The sequence below is a fragment of the Lissotriton vulgaris genome, chromosome 5 (genome assembly GCF_964263255.1).
Source record: "Lissotriton vulgaris chromosome 5, aLisVul1.2, whole genome shotgun sequence".
NCBI classification, from domain to species: domain Eukaryota; kingdom Metazoa; phylum Chordata; class Amphibia; order Caudata; family Salamandridae; genus Lissotriton; species Lissotriton vulgaris.
The window spans coordinates 1,132,172,112-1,132,194,138 of record NC_141693.1 but is presented as its reverse complement, the minus strand read 5'-3'; the positions used below and the strand labels follow the sequence as shown (position 1 = coordinate 1,132,194,138).

At 47.6% G+C, this 22,027-nt stretch overlaps 1 protein-coding gene across 1 annotated transcript in view; it reads left to right on the top strand.

Moving 5' to 3' along the window:
* Positions 1–22,027, top strand: part of DCLRE1A (DNA cross-link repair 1A) — a 139,888-nt gene that overhangs the window by 94,510 nt on the left and 23,351 nt on the right. Inside the window, exons 4-5 of the mRNA XM_086922863.1 lie at positions 10,368–10,486; positions 16,267–16,410. Coding sequence (XP_086778989.1) covers positions 10,368–10,486; positions 16,267–16,410 — 263 coding nt within the window. The remainder of the gene's footprint in view (positions 1–10,367; positions 10,487–16,266; positions 16,411–22,027) is intronic.

Sequence of the window (22,027 nt, the reverse complement as noted above, 5' to 3'; positions counted from 1 at the left end):
CAGAGCTATTAATACCTGCCTAAAATGTGTATATTTACAAAGCCACACAATCTGAGTGGGCACCCGAAGGGCCTGTGAGTCACCAGCACAGTGCCAAGAAGCTACGCTGCATTACTGCACTAAATGAAACGGTGTGTCAAGTTATGTGCAGTTATGCGATTTGAAATAGAACATAATTGTCATCGTCCCAGTACATGTTATCAGTTGGCACTAATACTTGTGCCAAAGACACCCCTCGCAATGAGGACTTTGGCTAAATGCCCACTCTTATGAACAAAGCAATAAGAAATTAAACTGAAATTGGCATGGTTGGAACCAGAGACGAACTGCACTACTAACCAAGAAGTTATCGACTGCTTCCCTGAGAGCCGCAAGTTGGGAACATAATTCTCCGAACTCGCAACGCCATAAAGTTCTTTGTAGGCTTAATAAAACGGCAAAGGTTTTAAAACCTTTAAACAATGTATGCCGCACAACCTATAGCTTTAGAAGGCGGGGCTCCTGTCTACAGCGCAACCAATGGCGCCTGACCATGTGCAATTGAGCTCTGTTCTCTCTCCGCAGTAACCGCACTTTTGTTATCAGCCACCACCCCATCGTTTTTCTTTTCTTTCTTTTAATCAGGGAGGGAGTGTGTTTTCCAGCCCCACGAGATATGTGATTGTTTTCATATGAAAGACCAGATGCAGGGCCGTGATTCAGTGAATGAAAGTTTACAAAATGGATTGATAATCATTTGAAGCGTCGTCCAAGCTAGGAGCATCTGTGGTCTTCCCTGCCTTTATCCTCTGGATTGAAGCCACTGCGAGGAAAGAAGGAAGCTGGCAGAGGTTAACACCCAGGCTTTTTACCTTGCGGGATGCTCTTTACACAGTCTAATGTTAGTGCCATTTCCACTACCTTCGCCCCATAAGTTATCGGTTTCTACCCCTGTCTACAATATTCCGTAAACAGCATTTCTGCATAAATGTCAAATCGTGGTGGCAAGTTTTTGATTACCATTTGATTCTCCAAATGCAAAAAGGACAATTAATGGATTCCATGCTGAACAATGTCAAACATTCACCCTAGTACAGAGATCTGAGCCTAAACTCCTCGTTCTTTTCGCACATCATGCCATTCCAGTTTAAACCCAGCAATATTTGAATCAGTCTTGACCCTGCTCCCTATTGGAACAGTCGACTGCCTGAACTGCCAGGTTAGGACTTCCCTGGCCTGGAAACAAACCTCCTAGGACCGGTTTCTGGGTATCACTACTCATCAGCCAGGCTAGCTTGACTCCCGTGGCATGGCGCGCACAGGAACACGTCTGGGCATTCCCATCCCACTTTAGGTGACAAATGCAAAATGAACAAGTGATGGACGTAATGCTGATCAGTGTCAAACATTCATCCCAGTACAGAATTCTGAGCCTAATTCCTCATTTTGTTTTTTTTTTCTCCCCATGCCATTCCAGGTTACACCCAACCACATAAAAATAAGTCTTAACCAGTCTCCCTATGAGAACAGCCCCCGTCAAGCTCCCACCACAGATATCACCAGTGAGCTAATAACACACACAGCCATTTGGTTAGACTGTTTCCTCGGTCGGATCAATGGGCTGCACTTGGGCCATGGTGAACCTTGGCGGCATCCACAACACTGATGCACCACCATGTCTTAGTTACACCTGGCAGTCTTGATAATTAAATTAGGACCTCACCCAATTGAATTCTGCCCCGGTCGGACTAAAATACAGCCAATCTGCATATCACATACAAATTGATGAACCATACGCAATCCAAGAGAATTCCACCATGTCTGCTGGCACCGTGACGTTAATCCGAAAGTTCTTGCCGTGCACTGTGCTGCTGCCACAGGCTGGCCAAACATCCAGATATGTCAGTCAACTTCTTATACCTTGTTGCTGCCATCTTAGTGAGGTGCACCCACCGCAGACATAAACAATCCAATAGGTATCGCCTTTTGGACCGTATAATTGTTAAGCCATACAACAGTTGATGTTATTGCACCCAAGGATATTGTGCTGCATAACTAAATACTTATAAGGTCCCAAAGGCGAGACCTATTGGCTATGCCACTGCTTGTTTTTATAACCGTGCTTCTCTTTCTGGTGTAGCATACTTAGCAAATTGGAAGAGTGGAAGAAAGCTGATAGTTCTCTGCCTAGCAAATTACTTCTGTTTAGAGTGCGATTTGTGCAATGATGGGTAGTCTTGCAAAGTACCCTGGTGTCTAATTGATGAAAATGTACAAAGTGGGTTGATGTGTATAGTTAAAAGCAGTATAATCTCATCCTGGGCGGAGCTAGCAGAGTTGTTATCCGCAGAATTACACTGCATTACTGGAAAACTGTGAATTTCTGCGGAGTTCCATGGCCTTGTGGAGTAACTCCTTGCACCATCATTGACCCTCCAACCCCGCTCCCCCTGCTTCCTCACGTAGTAAGGCCTTTGACCTTACCTGAGTCTGAGCCTCCTCCTTGGTGGGTGGCTATGGCGCCCCCTGCTGTCCCTGGCAGTGCAGCCTGGTTGGCAGTCTCCTAGCTGCCACTGCCTTCCTGCTCCGCCTGCAGTGCTGGGCAGGCAGCAGTCACAACTCCACTTAGAAGCCTGAGACTCGCCCTCCGCTGCTCCGGCTTGAGAAAATTCAATCATGGCGGGAGGCTCAGCCACCCTAGTGTGGCAGCTAAGCTTAGCTAACCCCAAGTCAGACAGCAAGAACTGCAGTGCGCATGGTGTATTTGGTGAAGGCATGCCTGACCCTATTGTGAGATTTCATCGGGAAAGGCATGCCTTCACGCAATACGCCATGCGCACTACAGTTCTTGCTGTCTGAGTTGGGGACGGGTTAGCTTAGCTGCAGCACTAAGGTGGCTACGACTCCCACCTTAATTGAATTTCCTCCGAGCTAGAGCAGCAGAGGAGTAACAAGTAGACTCTTCAGCCAGTCCAGACAGTAGCAGGAGCAGGAAGGCAGTGGTGGCTAGGAGACGTCCAGCCGGGCTGCACTGCCGTGGATACTGGGATAACCACCATTTCGGAGGGAAGTCTGCTCACTCCTAAGTGGCTAGCACCAGTAAACTCCGCTCGTGGAGTTTTTGAAAACTTTAAAACTCAGCAAACTCCCCTGGTGGAGCAAAGTTAACCGCCCAACTTTACTATAATCCCAAGATTAGACCTGGCAAATCTGTATTTAGAACAGGGTCTGTTTTTTCAGTACTTTTGGAAAAATAAGGGCCGTCCCTGGTCCGGAGGCCACTGCAGCATGCACCAGCCTCTTGCTCCGGTCATCTTTCACCAATGACCGAACCAACACACTTGTAAACCCTGAAACCCCACAAGTGTGACAATTCAGACTGCTACAAGCCCCCAGAGCTGTAGAATTGTCTTGGAAGACCAGTAATAGCAATTTAAAGGTATATTGAATCAATTACAAACAATTGTTGTGCTAGTCTCTATATTAGACAAACCGCGCCACCATGTAGCAGACTGGCCATGTGTCCCTGAATGGCACTCCACAGCATATCAAAATACTGTCAGTTAATTAAGGGCCTACTCGGTGATCAAGTTCTAGGTCAGGAATACAATTTGAAGCTGTATTTCAAAAATGGAAACTGCAAGGTACAGAAATAAAAAAAAAATCTATATACATGAATTTAATACCACGAAGGCTCTTGGACTAGGCCATTACAGAATAATGTGCAAATCAGAAAAATTATTTTAAGTCCCAAGTGAGTGGCAACATCAATAGTAATTGGATCTGTAGAATCATCATGGTGTGAGCAAACTGCATTTTGAACAAATCAGTGCGCAGTTTTATGAAACCTAATATTACCTTAGCATCTAAACACTATCCTACTACATGAATATTGATTTTGCCCACTCTGCGTTAATGTCCTCCAGAGATGGCAGGACAAACTAGTTACATAAAGAACAGCAAGGGATTGTGAATAACTTTGATACAATGAGGAAAATAATGATTTTATGGCCATAATCGAGAACAAAACAAGCAAAGTTAGTGGAAATAAACATGAGACTGCTTGACTGTGTACTGCAAAAATAATGAACAGTGTACATGCTGGAGGAGAAATGCATTTTGAACAAGATATTGTTTAGGCTTACATTTACGCCTAGTTAGAAAGAGGCAGGAAAACACATTTTATTGGTCAAGAGAAATGTATTTCAAGTGCAGTATCATGTCAGCGTGCACATATAAATTCAAAAGCAAACCCACATATTGCTTGCACATTGATAATAAATAATGCAGAAAAATATACAGTGCATAGAAACTTTTAAACTTTTCAGTTTTGGCTACTTTTGGGTTTTTTGGCTAGGTAAGTCTTATTTACCTCCCTCTAGTTCATATATCCAATGTTGCTTGTTGATTCCACAACTAGCAATACTGTTTCTTGATACCATGTTCAATTCCCCACAATTCTTTAATGTCCTTCAAATTACTTGTTAACTGACTATGCATTGTTTGTATATTTTAACTGTTTCCAAGTCTTTCTCACAACGTTTACTAGCCCTCTTCAGAACGTTCTTGCTGATGTGCAATACAACCAGACAAATCACTTAGTTGTAACAAGCATTAACAATGCAATGGTCTCGGCAATATTAAAGGTAGAGCTATTGGCATTGCTCATGACTTTTTTTTGTTTCCAATAGTTTTATTGAGGTATTTTCATAAATAAATGGCATTGTCATTTACATTGCCAATAGCTTAATCGTTTGCATATACGACATTGCCAATAGCTTAATCGTTTGCATATGCGAGACATATTGCATTAGCATCCACACGCAGGGGCAGGAGAGCAAGCACAACGAACTAGGGGGCAGGGGCAGTCCAGCATGCGTACTTTGCACCTAGAGTGCGGGGGGGGATTCAAGAGTTGGCCCAGCCTGGCACCACACACTTGTCTGTCCCACATTCACGCCTTTGGTGTGTCACGCTGGCTCCGATCCCCACAACTATCCCACGATACATTTGTTCAGAGTGGGAAACTGTTCCACAATCCGCCCCCGGCCATGTCTTCAAGATCCCACGTGTCTCCCCCTCAAGCACGCAGCCTGTCACCGATCCCCACAGCCTGAGCTGCTCTGCCTGCACAGGTCGCACGCACGCACCTGGGCGCAGGGCTGTCCCGACCCCCACTCACTCACACTTCGCGGCAGGGGATGGAGGCAGGAGGGCACTGACGGAGATCACACTATGAGTCAGATGTTCCTTCGCTCGGCGTCTTATTACATCAAGAGAGGGAGCACGTTAAGAGCGTCGGCTGAGAGTGGATGCCACAGGCGGAGAGCGGCTCTGACACCCTGCGAGCCAGGGGCCATCTTAAAGTTTGTTTAACACTCTGGAGGGGAGATGCTGCTGCCCCTGCAGCCTGTGCCCCTGCTAGGACAGGGCACTTGTACCACCGAGACGCCCACATAGCATATGGCACTGCCAGGGTACATGTACAACTGAGAGCTGCCCTTGTGGCACTGCCAGGGCACATGTACCACCATGAGATGCCCCTGTGGCAATGCCAGGGCACATGTACCACTGAGATGCCTCTGTGGCACTGCCAGGGCACATGTACCACCGAGAGACTCCCCCGCAACCTGTGGCACAGCCAGGGCTCTTGTACCACCGTGAGATGCCCCCGTGGCACTGCCAGGGGACCTGTACCACCGAAAGGTGCCCGTGTGTCACTGCCGGGCTCTTGTTATCCAGGACCCCTGCTTTGTTCAACGGCCTGCCTCTTTAAAGCCCCACCTCCCCAGAAGCCCCCACACCACCCCGTCTGACTAATCCCCAGAGCCAAAAGCTAAAAGGCTGGAATTCAATCCGAGCTTCAAAAACTAACATTACATCACTGCCGAGGGCAGCACTTAAAGACACCGCGACGGGAGGGCGGCCGGCGGAGGAGGGGCGCTGGTACAATGGGACCTGTGCTGGGACAGAGCTGTGCGCACTCTGGGCACTGTGTAAACTCAGCTCGGGCAGCGGGCACCAGTGTGCCAGGGCGGCACAGATTTCTCCAAGTAGATGGAAACTCATCAACTGTTGGGCCGGGTGGAGGGAATGGCTGACTGCAGAATCAGAAGGGAAATCACTGCAGGGAGAAGGGGGCAGCCGAGGAGGGCTGTGCCGTCCAGGAAAGCGCCGGGCAGCAGGAGACTCCGGGCGAGAGCAGTTCATGGATAGAGAGGGCAATGAGACGGGAGTTAGGACTGTCCAGAGTCCCGGGGCAGTGGCGAGGCTTTGTCCGCCCTGGGCAGTGTGCTATGATAGTGGGGAGGCTATGTCTTAGTAGTAGGAGACACCAGAGAGTGCTGGGACAGTGAGTGGGGTCTGCCCACCCTCTCGCAGCCCAGTGTTGAGGCAGTAGGGAGGATCAGACAGTGTTATTAGGGCAGTGGGACAGATCCGAGTGCGCTGGGACAGTGAGTAGGGTCTGTGCACTAGGTGCCCAGTTCGAGGCTGTAGGGCAGTCTTGTGCCCGGGCAGTAGGGCAATCCCTGCCACGCGGGGACAGTCCTGCCTCCTGCTCAGGTTTCAGGCTGTGGCTTTAATTAGAGGAGGAAACCTGTTTTAACAGAAGCAGACACACAGCCTCACATTCCGGGCGGGGGCGGAGGTGTCTCCAAAGGGGATCCAGGCTGGTGGGGGAGGGGCCGCTAAACTTCACATCTCCCGGCGGATTAAAGTAGGGCGGCAGAGATCAACCCCCCTCCACCCCCCAAATACATACAAAAGTATTGACCGGGAGAGGCTGAAAAAGCCCCCGGCGGAATTATGTAAAGCGGAGGATTCTTTGCCTCCTCCATATAAACATACGCACACACAGGGAAGGGGTGTAAAGGTTTTTCACCCTCTTGCTTAAGAGTGGAGGCACCGCTACCTTGGGGGGCACTGGGTTTGTAGCAACACTGCCTCCCAAGGACACCCCCTGTACGGGATCTGGTGCGAGAGGAAACCAAGTTTGTCGTCCCCGGGCCTGCAGGGGGCCGAGCTGCAGCTCCCTCGCCAGGACGCGGAAGTTTGGGAGTTTTTGTGGCCCCCTGATCGCGGCCCCGCCCCCATACCGGAGTCCCCGGGGGTCTTCATGCTCTGCTCCCGGCTCCTGTGCACTCTCCTCGTCCCCGCTCAGGTCCTCATGCCGCTTCGGTCCTCGCTTCTCCTCTCTCTCGTTTAGAGACACGGAAGAAAGAAAAGGCAAGCCGTGAGAGAAAGGGCAAGGTGAGGACATGAGGGGAAAGAAGGAAAGTTAGGCAGAGACAAGGAGAATAAAGATAAGTAAAGGAAGGGAAGAAAATGATGGGAAATACAAACATGAAAATATAGCTAAAGGAGAGTTTCGGAATCGGGGGCGTGTTTTTGGGTGAGTGACGGATGACGTCACAGAACCTAAAAAATACGTCCCCGAATCAGAAAAAGATGGGGCTTCAACAGAGTGACGCCCCTCTCCTCCAATGGCTGGCCAGCATTTACGAGGCCCGCCAATGGAGAAGAGGCGGGTTCAAGCCCCCTAACTGAGAAACATTAATCTCGGAGCTCTGCCCACACTGCTACGCAGTGCGACGCAGTCCTCGGCTTAAAAAGGATGTACTGCAGCTACCTTGGTTGACCATTGGCCACTCCTTGATAAGATGGATGTGAAACAGAAAAACAGAGCAACAATGATCTTAAGAAGGGAAAGCATGAATCATTCACATTCAGCTTAAGTAAAAAAATTATGAATAAAACGATGCAAAAATAAGAGCAGTGTTAATGGGTCAAGTAACCAAATTCAGTTGGTAGTAAAAGTAAACACAGTTCTTGCTTTGAAAGCAATAATCCTCTTTGTATCAGATTGTCTGCTAAAGCACAGCAATGCACCAAAAATATTCCCTAAAGAACCTCGGCCTACAAGTGCTTTCAGATATCAGTAGGACTATTTTAGCGAGGGAGTCTGTTATCTGGATTTCGCAGGTTGCCTCTTTTTGGGGAGTTGGCTAATTTACAGATTTTTTCTTTTCTTTTTTTTTTTTTTCTTTTTTCAGAACAAATTTTATTTTGTTGACTAATTGCATATGGGACACTGTCCCTCAATACATCGAAGGACCAGTGAGCAGATAAGTCATTGCATACATTCAGTTCAATCCACGTTTAGAAATAAAACAGCCCTCCCAACTTCCACCCCCTACCCTCCTTCCCAGTTCCAACCCCCCTCCCCGCACTGTCTACATAGTCCAAAAGCAAAGGTTATCAAATCACTAACAGTGTGTACTCCTCTTCACCCAGGCTCAACTAATAATTGTTCGGCATCAGCGTCACTGCCCTCTATAGTCTGCCCATCGCTTCCATATCTTAGTGTTTCCGGGGGCAGCCCCTGGCCTCGAACACTGGACGCTCCAGCCCATACAAAAGTCCAACCCCCTCTTCCACACTTCCAGCAAAGGGGCCATGGGGTCCTTCCAGGCCCGGGCAATATCTCTTTTGGCCTCTGTAAGGCCCAGGACTAGTAGATGGCGTTTATATATGTTTCCTCCAACCTGTTCCATGATATGCAGAAGGCCCAGCTGCGGCGAGCGAGGAAGGTCCCAGCCCAGCACCTCAGACAAGCAATTCCATACACCCATCCAGAACCTCGACAACTTCTCGCACGACCATACTGTGTGGATAAAGGTGCCCACCGCCCGCTCGCACCGCAAGAACTCAGGGGAGGCAATCAAACCAGCCCTCCACAGACGGTCCCTGGTGTAATAGGCCCTGTGTAGGTATTTGAATTCAATGAAACGTAAGCGCACTGCTATTGCCTCTCCTCTCGGGGCTTCCAGGGCCTCCTGCCAGTCTTCCTCCTCGAAGGCCCCTATGTCTCCCTCCCACACAGAACACAATTTGTCTAGTGGAGAGGAGCAATGTGTGACCAGAGTCCGGTATATGTTAGAAATGTTCTTTTCCTCTAGTTCCCCCATAAACACCTTAGCCTCAAGGGGACTGAATTCGGGCAACGAGTCCAAGCCTACCAGGGAGGGGGACAGGGCGTGTCGCAGCTGCAGGTACTTAAAAAATTGGGTTCGGGGCATGGCATATTCCTCACTCAACGCTTGGAACGACTTGAGGGTTGTGCCTTTCATGACGTGCCCCAATGTGGATATGCCGATTGCATCCCAGCCCCGAAACCCCTTCAAGGACGCCAGGGCCGGTAGTTGTCCGTTCTGCCACAGCGGAGTCTCTCTCGTCAATTTATTCCACCACCCCATGAGGCGTAGAGCTCCACGCTACACTCGGAAGACCACCTGGGTAACCACGGGAAGCCTCTTCCTGACGGTCGCTGAATATAGGATAGTGTGTGGCGTGTTTGGGTCCATTATGTATCGCTCGAGGGCATAGGCCGGGTCGCCCCGGTCCCCATACCACCAATCATTGAGTACCAGCAAGTGAGACGCTTGGTAGTAGGACAGAATGTCCGGGGTGGCTAGGACCCCACAATACGTGGAGAGAAAGCAAGTACGAAGGGCCACTCTCGCAGCTCCTCCAGCCCAGAGAAACTGGCTTAACGCCGAGTTCACTTGTCGAAACCACTGCGGGGCTATGGGATATGGATGGTTTTGCAGCTGATATAAGAGGCGCGGGAGGGCCACCATCTTAAATATTGCTGAACGGCTGTAAATGTTCAGGGGCATTCTGGACCATGTTTTAATATCGGATCACACGCGATCCGTCTAATTTACAGATCTTGTAGGAAAATCCATGCACGTTTTCGTGGTTTGCAAAAGACAAGTGATGGATGACCTATACCGTAGCCACTTGTAGTAAATATGGTACACTACATTCCACAGTTTTTAGCATGCCTGCCATTTCAGATTGGGACTGACCAAACTCCCTTTAGTCTTTGGCTTACCCATAAGGGACGGTTTTGTCGGCAATGCTGGGATTATATGCGCTCCCAGTTTCACCTGGCCGTGGTGGAGGTGCGGTACAGTGAGCTGGGTACCCATGTCTGGGCTTACTTTTGTTCTTCGGGCAAATCACTTTTATAGTATAAATGTACGTAAAGTCTCCTTCTCTTATTAGTATCATCATAAAAGGGAAAGGAGAGCAGCCTAGCCAAAGAGTGGATTTGGGGTTGGGATATATTTTCAGCACAGGCAGGTTTTCTGATAGAAACAACTTCAATATGGCTACACATATTGGTAAGTAATGTCCTCAAATCATTATTTCTCTATATTAGTGTGATAACCACAGATTTTTCAGTGTTTTGTTAGACACCAGGGAGCCTCTGATTGCATTCCATGCACCCTCATTCAGAAACCAGCAGAATTCCTACAGCATTGTCATGATAGCATGATCTGGCACATATGATGTATAATTCTAAACCCTTTTCTTTGCAGATAACTGGCAATTTGGTGAAAGCCAAACTCAGGGTGGAGGAACGATTCATAAACACACTGCCGATGGATACAGAATGTGTTGTGGATGGGATCAAGGTTGTGCTGCTGGAAGCGAATCAGTAAGAGGACCTCTTATTGGGAAATGCTTACTTCATCTTTGTCCATGTCCCAGTTTCTAGTGGCCAGTTCCTTGACCGTATACACATTTGGGCCTCGACTCATCTGCATGTGATTACGTGTTTGATAGTGGGAGCAGTGATTTCATAGGCAGCTTTGCACCCCTACCTTCCTACGGCCATAGTGAAGCTGTTTTCTTTTTTTTATAATTGTTGTTTGTGGGTTCCCAATGGGTTGAAATTGGAGTGGGTCAGGACTTAAGAAGCACCACAGTGCCATATAAGGCAGTCTCTTCGATTATGAGGAGTATGTAACCAAAGACAATAAATATGCAAACTCGTGAGAAAGGCCAATATGGATGAACACCGAGCGCATGGTTTGCAAGCGCTGACTAGACGGTCTGACTTCTGATTTGGTCACAGCAGCAGGTGCACCAGGCATATCCTCAGATGATAAGTTATAAACTGACCACATTGTGAATGTGAGTACTTTTTGCTGTGCTCGTGCCTAGCCTATACTATATACTCCTGCCTTTTAGCCATTCGTGACTTGTCAGGCAACCTGCTCGTTTGCAAGTCCACTGAGCACCTCTCTCCCACCGAGGCTATGAGTAAACCAATGAAAGGCTGTGCAGCTCAAGCTGCTGATGAGCCTGACTGCTGCTGTCCCATCAGTTCTTCCACCACCAACTTACCCTCTTACTTGAGCTCTGTGGTTCTCCAGTAGCGAGGAGTGCACAGTCTCATGAGATGACAGGGCCATGCTGGCTCTAGCTAGTCCTCCATGTACTCAGCCCCTGGTTGCCCACCCAGCAGCAGTGCAGGGGTTTAAGGTCCGAGGTCCATGGCACAGAACCAGTGATGTGCTCCCTACTCTTACTTTAATCCCTTCTGGCAGGTCCAGTATGTATTTGTCCACGGAGACGTGTCACAGGTCCACTCTATACTTGCATGCCTTTTTGTTGTTCTCCCAGCAGAATTCTTGACTCTGCTGGAAAAGGTTTGTCTGCTTTTGCTGCCCTCTCCCCTTTTAACAGGAAACCAATCTCTTCCTAACCAGGTTATGATATGTCCGGTAATGGGGGATTGTAATTTAGGAACCGCATTTTCTTTACCACCTGTGTAGAGTTGTAGAAGTAGCCTACTGGCTCTATCTGGTAAAATCAAAATCTGGTCCCCGTCCCCCCCCCACCTCCATCTTCCTTCCTCACCCCCGTGTAATAGGATTGTGGTTTGCACAACCCTATACATAAAGTGATGAGCTACACCACCTGGTGGCGTCCATGTAGCCTCAAAATGGTTTGTTCCCATTGAGAACAGTTGAACACCAGACCACGGACTCTCCTTTTTCTTTGCATATTCCTGCTGCTGCCCTGTGCAAATCATCACTCCCTAGGTCCTTGTACCTAACAGTTTTGCACACCTTTTAGCACGAATTGACTGTTCTAAAAGGTGGGCGGGGGCTTTGTTGGCGGCAGCACTGGGGAGGGAGTGCTCCCGTCGGCCAACGGCGGAAGGGGTTAACATGCCAAACCAACAGCTAATTAAGACTGCCCTGTATAATCTTGTTCCTGATCCTTCCTCTACTGGACGCACAAAATAAGTGGTCTCCATTGGTCTATTAGATAGCTAAGTAAGTGGCCCACATTCTGCAAGTCGAGCAGATGCATGGTATGGAAGACTATGGATTTGAATTTACTGGAGGCAATGTTTGTTTTAGCAGTGGGAAAAACAACTGTAAAAACCGACCCAAAAAATCTATGACAGGCCACAAAACCCCCAAAAATTCAACCCTCAGACCAACCTGTCGGACGACCTTCGGGCACTGCCTGATTCCCAATAGGCCAGTCCGACTCGGACTGTGCCTGTGTCCCTAAAGGATTTGACGGATAGGTCAGTGACTACTGAAATGTTCCTGCTATACCTCATGGAGATGTTTTTGTGGCCTTCTTCCCTCTGGTATATGCACTCATTTATCCTTTTTGGGGGGGGGGGGGGTGGGGGGGGGGAATGACTGGTGTGTTCATTAATGGGTGTATCAGATGGCTTGTTTACCTGTTCCGAATATTTTTCAATTGGAGGATCCTCTCGCACAAGCCTCTCCAGATCTCCCAAGCAATAGATTGCTCTCTTGTGCCTCAATGAGGGGATTTTCTCCCGAGAGCTATGCCTGTTTTCAATGTCGTGGGTTTTCTTTTCCAGATTGTAGGTGCATTCTAATGCTGCTGTTCACCAGTACAGAGTTAATTCAGATAATTTAAGCCGTTGCAGAATTTTCCTTACTGGTGCATCCATACCCTCTATTAATTTCTTACTAAGGTGGTAGTTGGCAGACCTAATCAGTCACTGTGGACGAGAAATCTATTTCTCAAGTATTAATATTGTTCATAAATGCGCTCTTGGCCATGCACGCCCCCACCTTTGCACAAGTTTGGTTGAAAGGTCTAAAATCCTCTCTGGAAATAAGCTTTCACGCAGTAAGATATCGCAGTTCTTTTAAAGAGTTCTGTTACAGTGATCATTGTTAGCGCTTTAATTTTTTGTAGTAGGTGAGTGTTGCAAAGTCTTGTATCGATGTGTTGGCAGCCCCTGAAGACTGCGAGGTCCAGAGTGCTGAACACAGAGGGTTCAACTAGGCCTATGCTTTCTCCCAGGTCCCTTGACTGCCTGGCTGTGGACGTTCTCACAAAACCTTGTGTGTAATGGCACTCTGGATGGACTGGCCCGGTATGCACCTGTTGGGCCCTACCCCAAAGACACATGTTTTGGGTCTTGTGCTTGGGGGGGTCCTAGCAATATCAGGAGAGACTGTTACCAGACCCCTGCAACCCCTTATAAACTGCTTACATGCTAATTGAAGGAGAGTACTCGGACACCACCTAGTGGATCTTGTTCGCGCGACCTAAAGGTGTCAAATAATTCTGCCTAGAAAAAAATGATCTTGAGACACTGTGCGCCAGCTTTGACAACTGCAAGGGAACATAGTGCTCATTCTTTAGCAGCTGAGCTCATGGGATTGAGGACATTTGTCTTTATTGAGGTTGACGGTAAGGTAAAAATACAAAGTATTCAGCTATTTTCAGATGCATGCAGATTTGCCTTGAAGGAACAAAATGTTTTTTCACTGCTCATAAAAATGTTGATCAGTTTTCCACACTGCTACAAGGGATGGCTTTATTCGAAGAATCTTACCTATTTTTGTTCAGGCATCTACTGTTGAGGTCAGTGCTGTGACTGAGATACATTGTATCCAATGTGGCTACAGGATCGTATAGCTCTAAGAGAGTACTTGAGCATTAATAAAACTGTTTTGTCCATGCTTTGTTACTCTGTGGTACTCTGCGCGCCCTAATAAACTGTCACTGGTGGAGGGGTCTGCAAAACAAAAGGCTGCTCTCATTGCATGTCTACAGTTTGGCCACTGAATTACGGCTGCTAATGGCTGAGGCTACTCATGTGAGTCCTTGCTGTGCAGCTATAGAGCCATTCATGGGTGTCTGGACGAATGCAGTCGCAAATTAAGCGATGCATCCATGCCCCATAGAAATGCAAGATTTGCCGTAATGACACAGACCCAGTCAACTTTAAACTCGACAGTTCAGGTGCAGAAAGCAGTTGAGGCGTTCATGTATCACTAAGGAGAAATGGGGGCTCTTAACCAGTATTCTGAATTTCTCTCAATTCCTTATTTTTCTGAAGGTACTGGAGTATATCTTGCACTTTCCTGTTTTTTTGCTATTGGACCCTTTGCAGTTACCAGTAACCCTGTTATACATAACTTTAGAAGGGGTTTGGGATCAGAGCCGCTGAGGTAATAGTGCGAAGAACACTAGGCCTGGGGGTTTGAAGAATTAAGTGAGTGGTTTGTCTAAATGTACGCCTTTCTCTGTGCTTTCTACCCATTATCAGACTTCATGTAACTGAATAGGCCCTGGTCCATCTAGTGAATGCTCAAACTCAGTCTAGAAAAACTGTGTATTTATATGGTATTTCCATAGCACAAACCTAGCCAAAAGTCAGTGGAGTGCTGTACATTGTCAAAGGCAAGGTTAAAATCAAAGAATAATAGAGGATGCTGGCTTGTGAACGGTTAATGCATTGTTATATAGTGTTCTATGAAGAGGTGAGTCTACAACTCCAAATTTGGAGCAGCGTTGGGACAGTTCTAATGGATATGGGAAGTTGTTCCAGATCCTAGGTGCTTGGATGGAAAAGCCCTGTTGTCTTGGTTTTTCTTTCTTGCTTTCTTTTATTTTTACAGTTTTGTCTGCAGTCTGATGGTGTCCTGGCTGGTGGTGTGCAATGTACCAGCAGAAATTAGCTTGTATATAAGATGAGCAGGGGTGCTGGTCGTGATTGCTTTGTAAATAATTCAGCTGGTTTTTCAGATTATGCAGGGTGGTAAGGGGTGGCAATGGAGTTTCATTAGGATAGGAGTGATGTGATCATATTTCTTCAGGCCCTGGGTAAAGCATGCAACCGTGTACAGGATACCCGAAGGTATGCAAGTGTGAAGTCTAGGAGACCATGGAGTAGATTATTACCAGGGTTCAGATATGAGATTAGGAAGCTTGAACTGCAATTCTCAAGTCACTTTCTGGAGAAAGTTATTTTTTTCTTTAGAAGAGAAAACCGGTACCCAGCAGTTTTTGTGGTGTTTCTTTTTGGCATTGTGTTCCATGAGGCTGGTGTCCAGGGAGAATCCAAGTAACCTGGCATTGGGTGAGAGTTGAGCTTCAAAGCTGTCCAGGTTCATGTCATTGCAGCAGGTTTGACTGTATCTTGTTTGTTGTTGGCAAATAAGAATTTTGTCTTGGTTTGGTTGAGCTTCAGGTATGCACTGTACATCCGTGCCTGAATAATGTGCAAGCAGTGTTTGAGGCGTTGGATGTCTGAAGCAGAGTTGTATATCCTCATCTCATTGGTGAATCTTTGTGTTTTTACGTATGCCAGAATATTTTAGCAAAAACAAAGCTCTAAAAAAAAGAATAACCTGGATGTACATTTCTGTTGTCAAAAAATTAAAACCAGAACCCTTTTTTTTTGTGTAAATAATGTAAAGTAATCAAGGAGGCAAAGGGCTAGTTGCTGACCAATCCTAACTTCTAAGAAAGCCAGGGCCTGAAATGTGCCCTTCATTTTAAGTTTAAGGCTTTAACTCTATACCCCTCCCCATTCTAGCCCCTTTTTTGTATACCGCTCCGCCTATTTAACAGTGTGATCCAGGTTGAGAACGGGTATGAATTGCAGATGGATGGGGTCCAGTGACCTGACCAAGTTAGAGGAAACGGAAATGGAATTGAGACCAAGTTGCTGGAGGCAAATCTGAGATTGAATGTATTGTTTGCTGAGTGGGTAGTGATGGAGTCCACTTGTGACAGAATGCATGTTAAAATCCTCCAAAATGACTGTTAATACAGTAAAACACATGTATGAATGAGATTTGAATTGGAGGCCACAAACAAACTTTAGACTACAATTCACAGAACCGAAAACCCCAGAGGAAATAGGTGTCCCGTGGGAAGGGAGTGGTGGCATCAATTCATCTTTAATAAATCTGCAGGTGTCCAACACTAATGTAGACATAGCTTGTGCTTCCAATCTTTTGAAGCTTAAAATAGCTGAATATCCACAAATGGGGCTAGGTAGACTGTGATCACCTAAAAAGTTTAATGAGTATACAAATGTACAGTTTAAAGATGTTTATATCTCCACCTGCAATTTGTGTGCCACATGTGTTCTGCGAGTGACCGTTTACTAAATTCACATTTCCCTTTTGTCAGTTGTCCAGGTGCTGTGTTACTGCTTTTCTGTCTTCCTAATGGGACGGCCATCCTGCACACTGGCGACTTCAGGGCCGATGCCTCCATGGAGCAATACCCTGCCTTGATCGGTCGCAAAATACACACTCTGTACCTGGATACCACGTAAGCATTCACTACTGTTGTGTTAAGGTATCCCATAAAGGCAGATTTGTCCCTGTAGATCCAGGAGGGCGGAAATCATGTTCTATTTCAGGATAACCTTTGACTTTATATGTTGTATTCAGAATAGTTTATAAAAACGTCTCGGATAGATATCAGAAAATCTGATGTGGCATAAGTGCCTCTGGTGTTATGCTGTGTACATGAGAACAAAACGAGCCGGAAACTGAATGACCACCAATGAATGTATTGACAGCTAGTTAATAGGACGGGTTCATATGGTTTCTCCAGTATTAGGGGTGTTTTGATAGATTCACATGCTTGAATATTCCCCGTCGTCGAAGTGGGAGTCCCACGGTACATAAAATAGCAAATGCTAAAAAAAAAATATATATATATATATATATATATATATATATATATATATATATATATATATATATATATATATATATATATATAATATGTGTGAGAACATAACATAAGAAAAAATTAGAAGTAAATACATAACTGAACCTCTAAAACAATTCCTCCATAGGAATGCATGTTGGAGGAAGAAAAACACTTGTAACACAACATGTCATTATGTTAGTCCAAACTACAGGCAATCAGGCGCCAGCACCCTCTAGAACCTTCTCCTTAGAAGCTCAAGCCCTCAGATTTTCTATCGCACGTCGTGTGAAGGGAGTCTCCCTGAGCTCTGCTCAGTTTTTTCCTCAACTGCTTCTTGTTTCCTGAACTTTTATCATGCCAAGTAAGAAGTCTTTATTCCGACCTTGCTCTTCTTGTGGGAAGTTGCGTCTTTTTAAAGAGGACCCCCACAAAAAATGTATTTATTGTCTCTACCCTGAGCATGAAGTTGGCAGCTGCATGTTTTGTAGAACCTTTTCTAACAAGACTCTAAAGGACAGGGAGGGTCGTCTCCTCCTTTGGCACCAACGTCTTAAAGACCAGGATTCTGCTCTGTCTGATGCAGAGAGTTTTCAATCTGGACCCTCCTCTTCAGCCCCTAAGCGTGGTAGTGTGCAAGATATGCCTTTTCCTTTTCTAAAAAAGAAGAAACTGGCCCTGCCTTTGGCCTCTGTGGTGTCCCCACCAGCTCCTCCTACTACTGCTGCGCCCACGAGACCTGGCTATCAGGCGTCTTCTGCTGCCTCACAGCGTGTTTCAACACCTAAACATGCTTCGTCGTCGACGGGAGTGTCTACGAGCATTCCGACGACGAGATCTGCAGTATATACATCGTCGACTACGACACTGACGACGACGTCAGCTTTTAGCTCGTCGACGACTGCCTCTACATCGAGAGTTTCTTTGGCCTTTCAGACTGTCTCGTCGACTATTCCTATCACCTCGTCGACTAAGAAACCAACCTCGTCGACTAAATCTATCACAAAGTCTTCGTCGTCAACGAAGACTCTGTCGATGAAGGCTCCGTCGACTAAAGCTTAGTCGACGAGGGCTCCGTCTACAGGGGTGTCTACTGCGTCGACTACTTCGTCGGCTGCTTTGCCATCTAAGAAACCTCCGTCGGCGATGGCTGCTTCGACGAGCCTACCATTGATGCTGGATTTATCGAAGTCATTTTCATCGACTGCCATTTCAGCACTGTCTAAGATAACGTTTACGACGCAGTCGACGGTGGCACCATCTTCTTTTGCCTCGTTGCCTCTTGTGACTTTATCTACTTCAGTTTCTGCATCCGTTGGCACCAATCCGTCACACCATCGCCGTCCACTGCCATGCCACCAGCTGTCTGCTCCTGATCTGCAGCCTCCTTCACCTATGTTTGCCACTACCTCTGAGCCGGACTCTGACTCTGGTAATGATCTGGATGACACTTTCGGGGCGGCCCACAGTCCATCTCATCTCATCATCAAATGTCAAGATTCCGGCAGTGATGACTAAGGCAGTGACCCGGAGTCTCATACTGAGGAACAGTTCGTCCAAGTTCCAATGGCTACTTTGCCTTTGTCTTTGATTTCAAATCTCTAGCATATGCTGGACTACTACAACCGGCGTTTTCCACCAACGCCACAAGGTACTCCTAGACCGTTACCTGCTGCGACCGCGACAGCTCCGCCAACTGTTCCGCCACCTTTGCCATCGACTCCTTCACCCCAGGTTCAAACGTCGGTCAAGATTCACACTACTGTGTATCCACAGGATGCGGATGATGAGGCGGTTCCAGAACAGGAGGACGGAGAGGTCCACGATGACACGGATAATGATGATGCCTCAACCGGCATGGCAGAGTGGGACAACTACCAAATGCAGACGCCCTCCACTCAACCAGGAGAATCTTAAGATTCCCCTCCAGTCGATATTGCCAGTTTTCATCTGTTGATGGATCGAGCGGCTCAGCGCTTTAAATTGCCAAGGACACAGAGCGGAGGACTGTTTCCTGTACGATTTAAAAAATCAGCCTTTCAAACAAGTCCACACGATTCCAATTATCGATTTTATATGGAAGGAGGGAGTTAAGCTCATGCAGGCTCCAAATTCATTACCTGCCCAAGTACCGCGCCTTGAGAAGAAATGTAAGACCCCAACTGGTTCACCAGCATGCCTGGTCTCTCACCCTAAGCCGGACTCTGTTGTAACTCAAGCAGCACCGCGTCGGGCCCATAATCCAGCGTCTCCAATCACTGCACATCCAGATAGAGAAGGTCGGCGCCTAGACGCCATTGGACGAAAATTCTCCACCATGGCTTCCACTACAGTACGGGCGGCGAATGCCTTAGCCATCTTGGGCCGCTACGACCGGCAGATGGGGTCGGACATATCTGCCCTAGTCAACCTTTTCCTGGACGCTTCCAAGGCGGACGCTCTGCAACTCATCCAGGACAGACAAAGAGACAAGACGGACAAGATTGCCTGGGCAGTCTATATTGCGGGCACTGGTTTCCGCCAGCTTGCTAGTGCGGCTGCCTTACGACGCCAGGGTTGGTTGAAGTCCACCTCCTTCCGGCAGTAGGTTCAATCCAAGATCCTTGATATGCCTTATGATGGTGAATCGCTGTTTGGATACCACATTGACAAAGCTTTGGAGTCCATTAAGAAGGACACTGATGCGGCTAAATAACTGGGCACTTTGCAATTTCGGAAACCACCATTTCGGGGTGGACGCGGCACTTCTTCCACTTTTCGAGGAGGACAATCTGAATATTGCTCCTACAATCTTAGCAACCAACGTTACTCTTCCAATCAACAGCAGTCCTCAAAGCATTATAGGGGAAAGTCATCCTATCGGGGATCCACCCCCAAACGCCAATGACTTTTGTCATCCCCAAAGTGTTGGAGGTCGAATCTCTGTTTTATTCTCAGTGGTCCTCAATCACCTCGGACCATTGGGTTTTGGACATTGTGATGAAGGGTCATACCTTCGAGTTCGTCAAGATTCCTCCACATACCCCACCGTCTGGCCCGCCTCCTCCCCATCTCGAGGAGCTTTACCATCAAGTCCGTCTTCTTGTTCAGAAAGGTGCAGTCGAAGTGGTTCCAGTGTCTGAGAGGAGAGTTTTTACTCTTGTTTCTTCCTCGTACTCAAGAAGACGGGAGATTGGCGTCCAATTCTGATTTGAGGGCTCTCAACAGATACCTTAAGAGTCAATTTTTCCGCCTGTTGACACTACTGGAGATCCTGAGTCTTCTGGCCAGTGGGGATTTCATGACCACCATAGACCTTCAAGACACATACTTTTGTCCCAATTCTCCAACAGCATCGCAAATACCTGTGCTTCAAGGTGGGGCCGACACATTATCAGTTCAAGATGTTGCCTTTCGGACTCCGCTCTGCCCCTCGTGTGTTCACGAAGGTGTTGGCTCCTGTGGTGGCTCACCTACGCCTCCGAGGCGTCCAAATTTTTCCATACTTGGGACTATTGCCTCCTCAAATCTCAATCACGTCATCAACTGATCCAAGACACTCGTCTTTGTCAAAATGTGTTTCAATCCCTCGGCTTGGCCATCAATGTCGACAAGTCAGTTTGCACCAGCACAAACCAGGACTTTCTTGGGAGCCATCTTGGACACTATGCTTTCAAAGGCGTTCGTCTCAAACGAACGACAACAGAAAATCCTCCGCCTAGTGTCATTTGATCAAGGCAGTATTTCTGTCCGGACGTTAAAGTCATTTCTGGGGATGGCATCATCTTGTATTGCACTGATCCCAGACTGCAGACCCGTCTCATTCAAGAGGAACTGGACGTACAGTGGCGTCAGGTCTCCGGATCTTTCAACGACCAAGTGGCCGTTACAGCTCGCATGAGAAAGGGCCTCTGCTGGTGGGCACAGTCGACCAACCTGGCGACTGGAACATCCTTCCTCGTCAACGCGCCAGATCTCACGCTCACAATGGACGCCTCTCTGGATGGCTGGGGTGCTCCTCTTCAAGGTCTTTCCATCAAGGGCAAATGGTGTCCACCCCAACGCTCTTGGCATATCATCAGACTAGAGTTGATGGCGATCTTTCTGGAACTCAAGTAGTTTCTTCCTGTAATTCAAGGGGAGTCAGTGCTTATTCAAACGGACAATACCACCAGCATGCACTATGTGAACAAGCGGGGAGGGACCAAGTCTCAACGCTTGTCTCGACTGGCTCAGTCGATTTGGGATTGGGCTCTACGTCATCAGATACCCTCGACGGTGGTTCACCTGCTGGGCGTTTCAAACATTCTGGCAGACTCCCTCAGCAGGTCCACATCGTCGACACACAATTGGGAGCTGCATCAGCCGACTCTGGATCTTGTGTTTCATCGATGGGGTCGCCCATCTCTAGACTTCTTTGCGACACCAGAGAATCGGAAATGCCCGCCTTACGCAAGTTGGCATCCCCACCTCAGATCGTGTCGGAATGCCCTTTTGATTGACTGGTGCGATCTATTGCCTTACGCCTTTCCGCCGATCCCGTTAGTACCGCGGGTGCTGTGGAAGATGCGGAGGCAGCCCTGCCACATTCTAATAATCGCCCCTCGATGGCCCAGACAGGCGTGGTTCTCGGAGTTGCTCCTGCTGTCCCAGTGCGAGCCCATTCCTCTCCATCCTCGTCCAGACCTCCTGACGATGGACAGGGGCCAGGTTTGCCATCCGGATCCATACACTCTACAATTGTCGGCATGGAACCTGAGCACCTTGAGTTCGCAAACTTAAATATCTCGCAAGACTGCAGAGAGATCCTCGCTCAGGCTAGGGCTCCGTCTACCATCAAAACTTAAAAACTCAAGTGGAAGAGATTTTGTCATTGGTGCATGGCAGCAAATATCCATCCAATCCACTTTACTCCGCAGCAGCTTCTTCTGTTCTTTTTGAGTCTCGCTCAATCTGGACTCTCGCATGCTACTTTCAAAGGGCTTTTCCGGAAGTTCCCGCCTATTCGGCGCCCTCCTCCACCGTGGCATCTCAATGTTGTTCTGTCGCAACTTATAAACTCACCATTTGTGCCCATCCATAGGGCGGACATTAAGTTCCTCACCTGGAAGGTTGCACTTCTTCTTGCTCTGACCTCATCTCGTTGTGTGAGTGACCTCCACGCCTTTTCTATCAAACCGCCTTATCTTCAATTCAAATCTGACTGCGTGGTGCTTCGCACCAACCCATCTTTCCTACCCAAGGTGCCTGC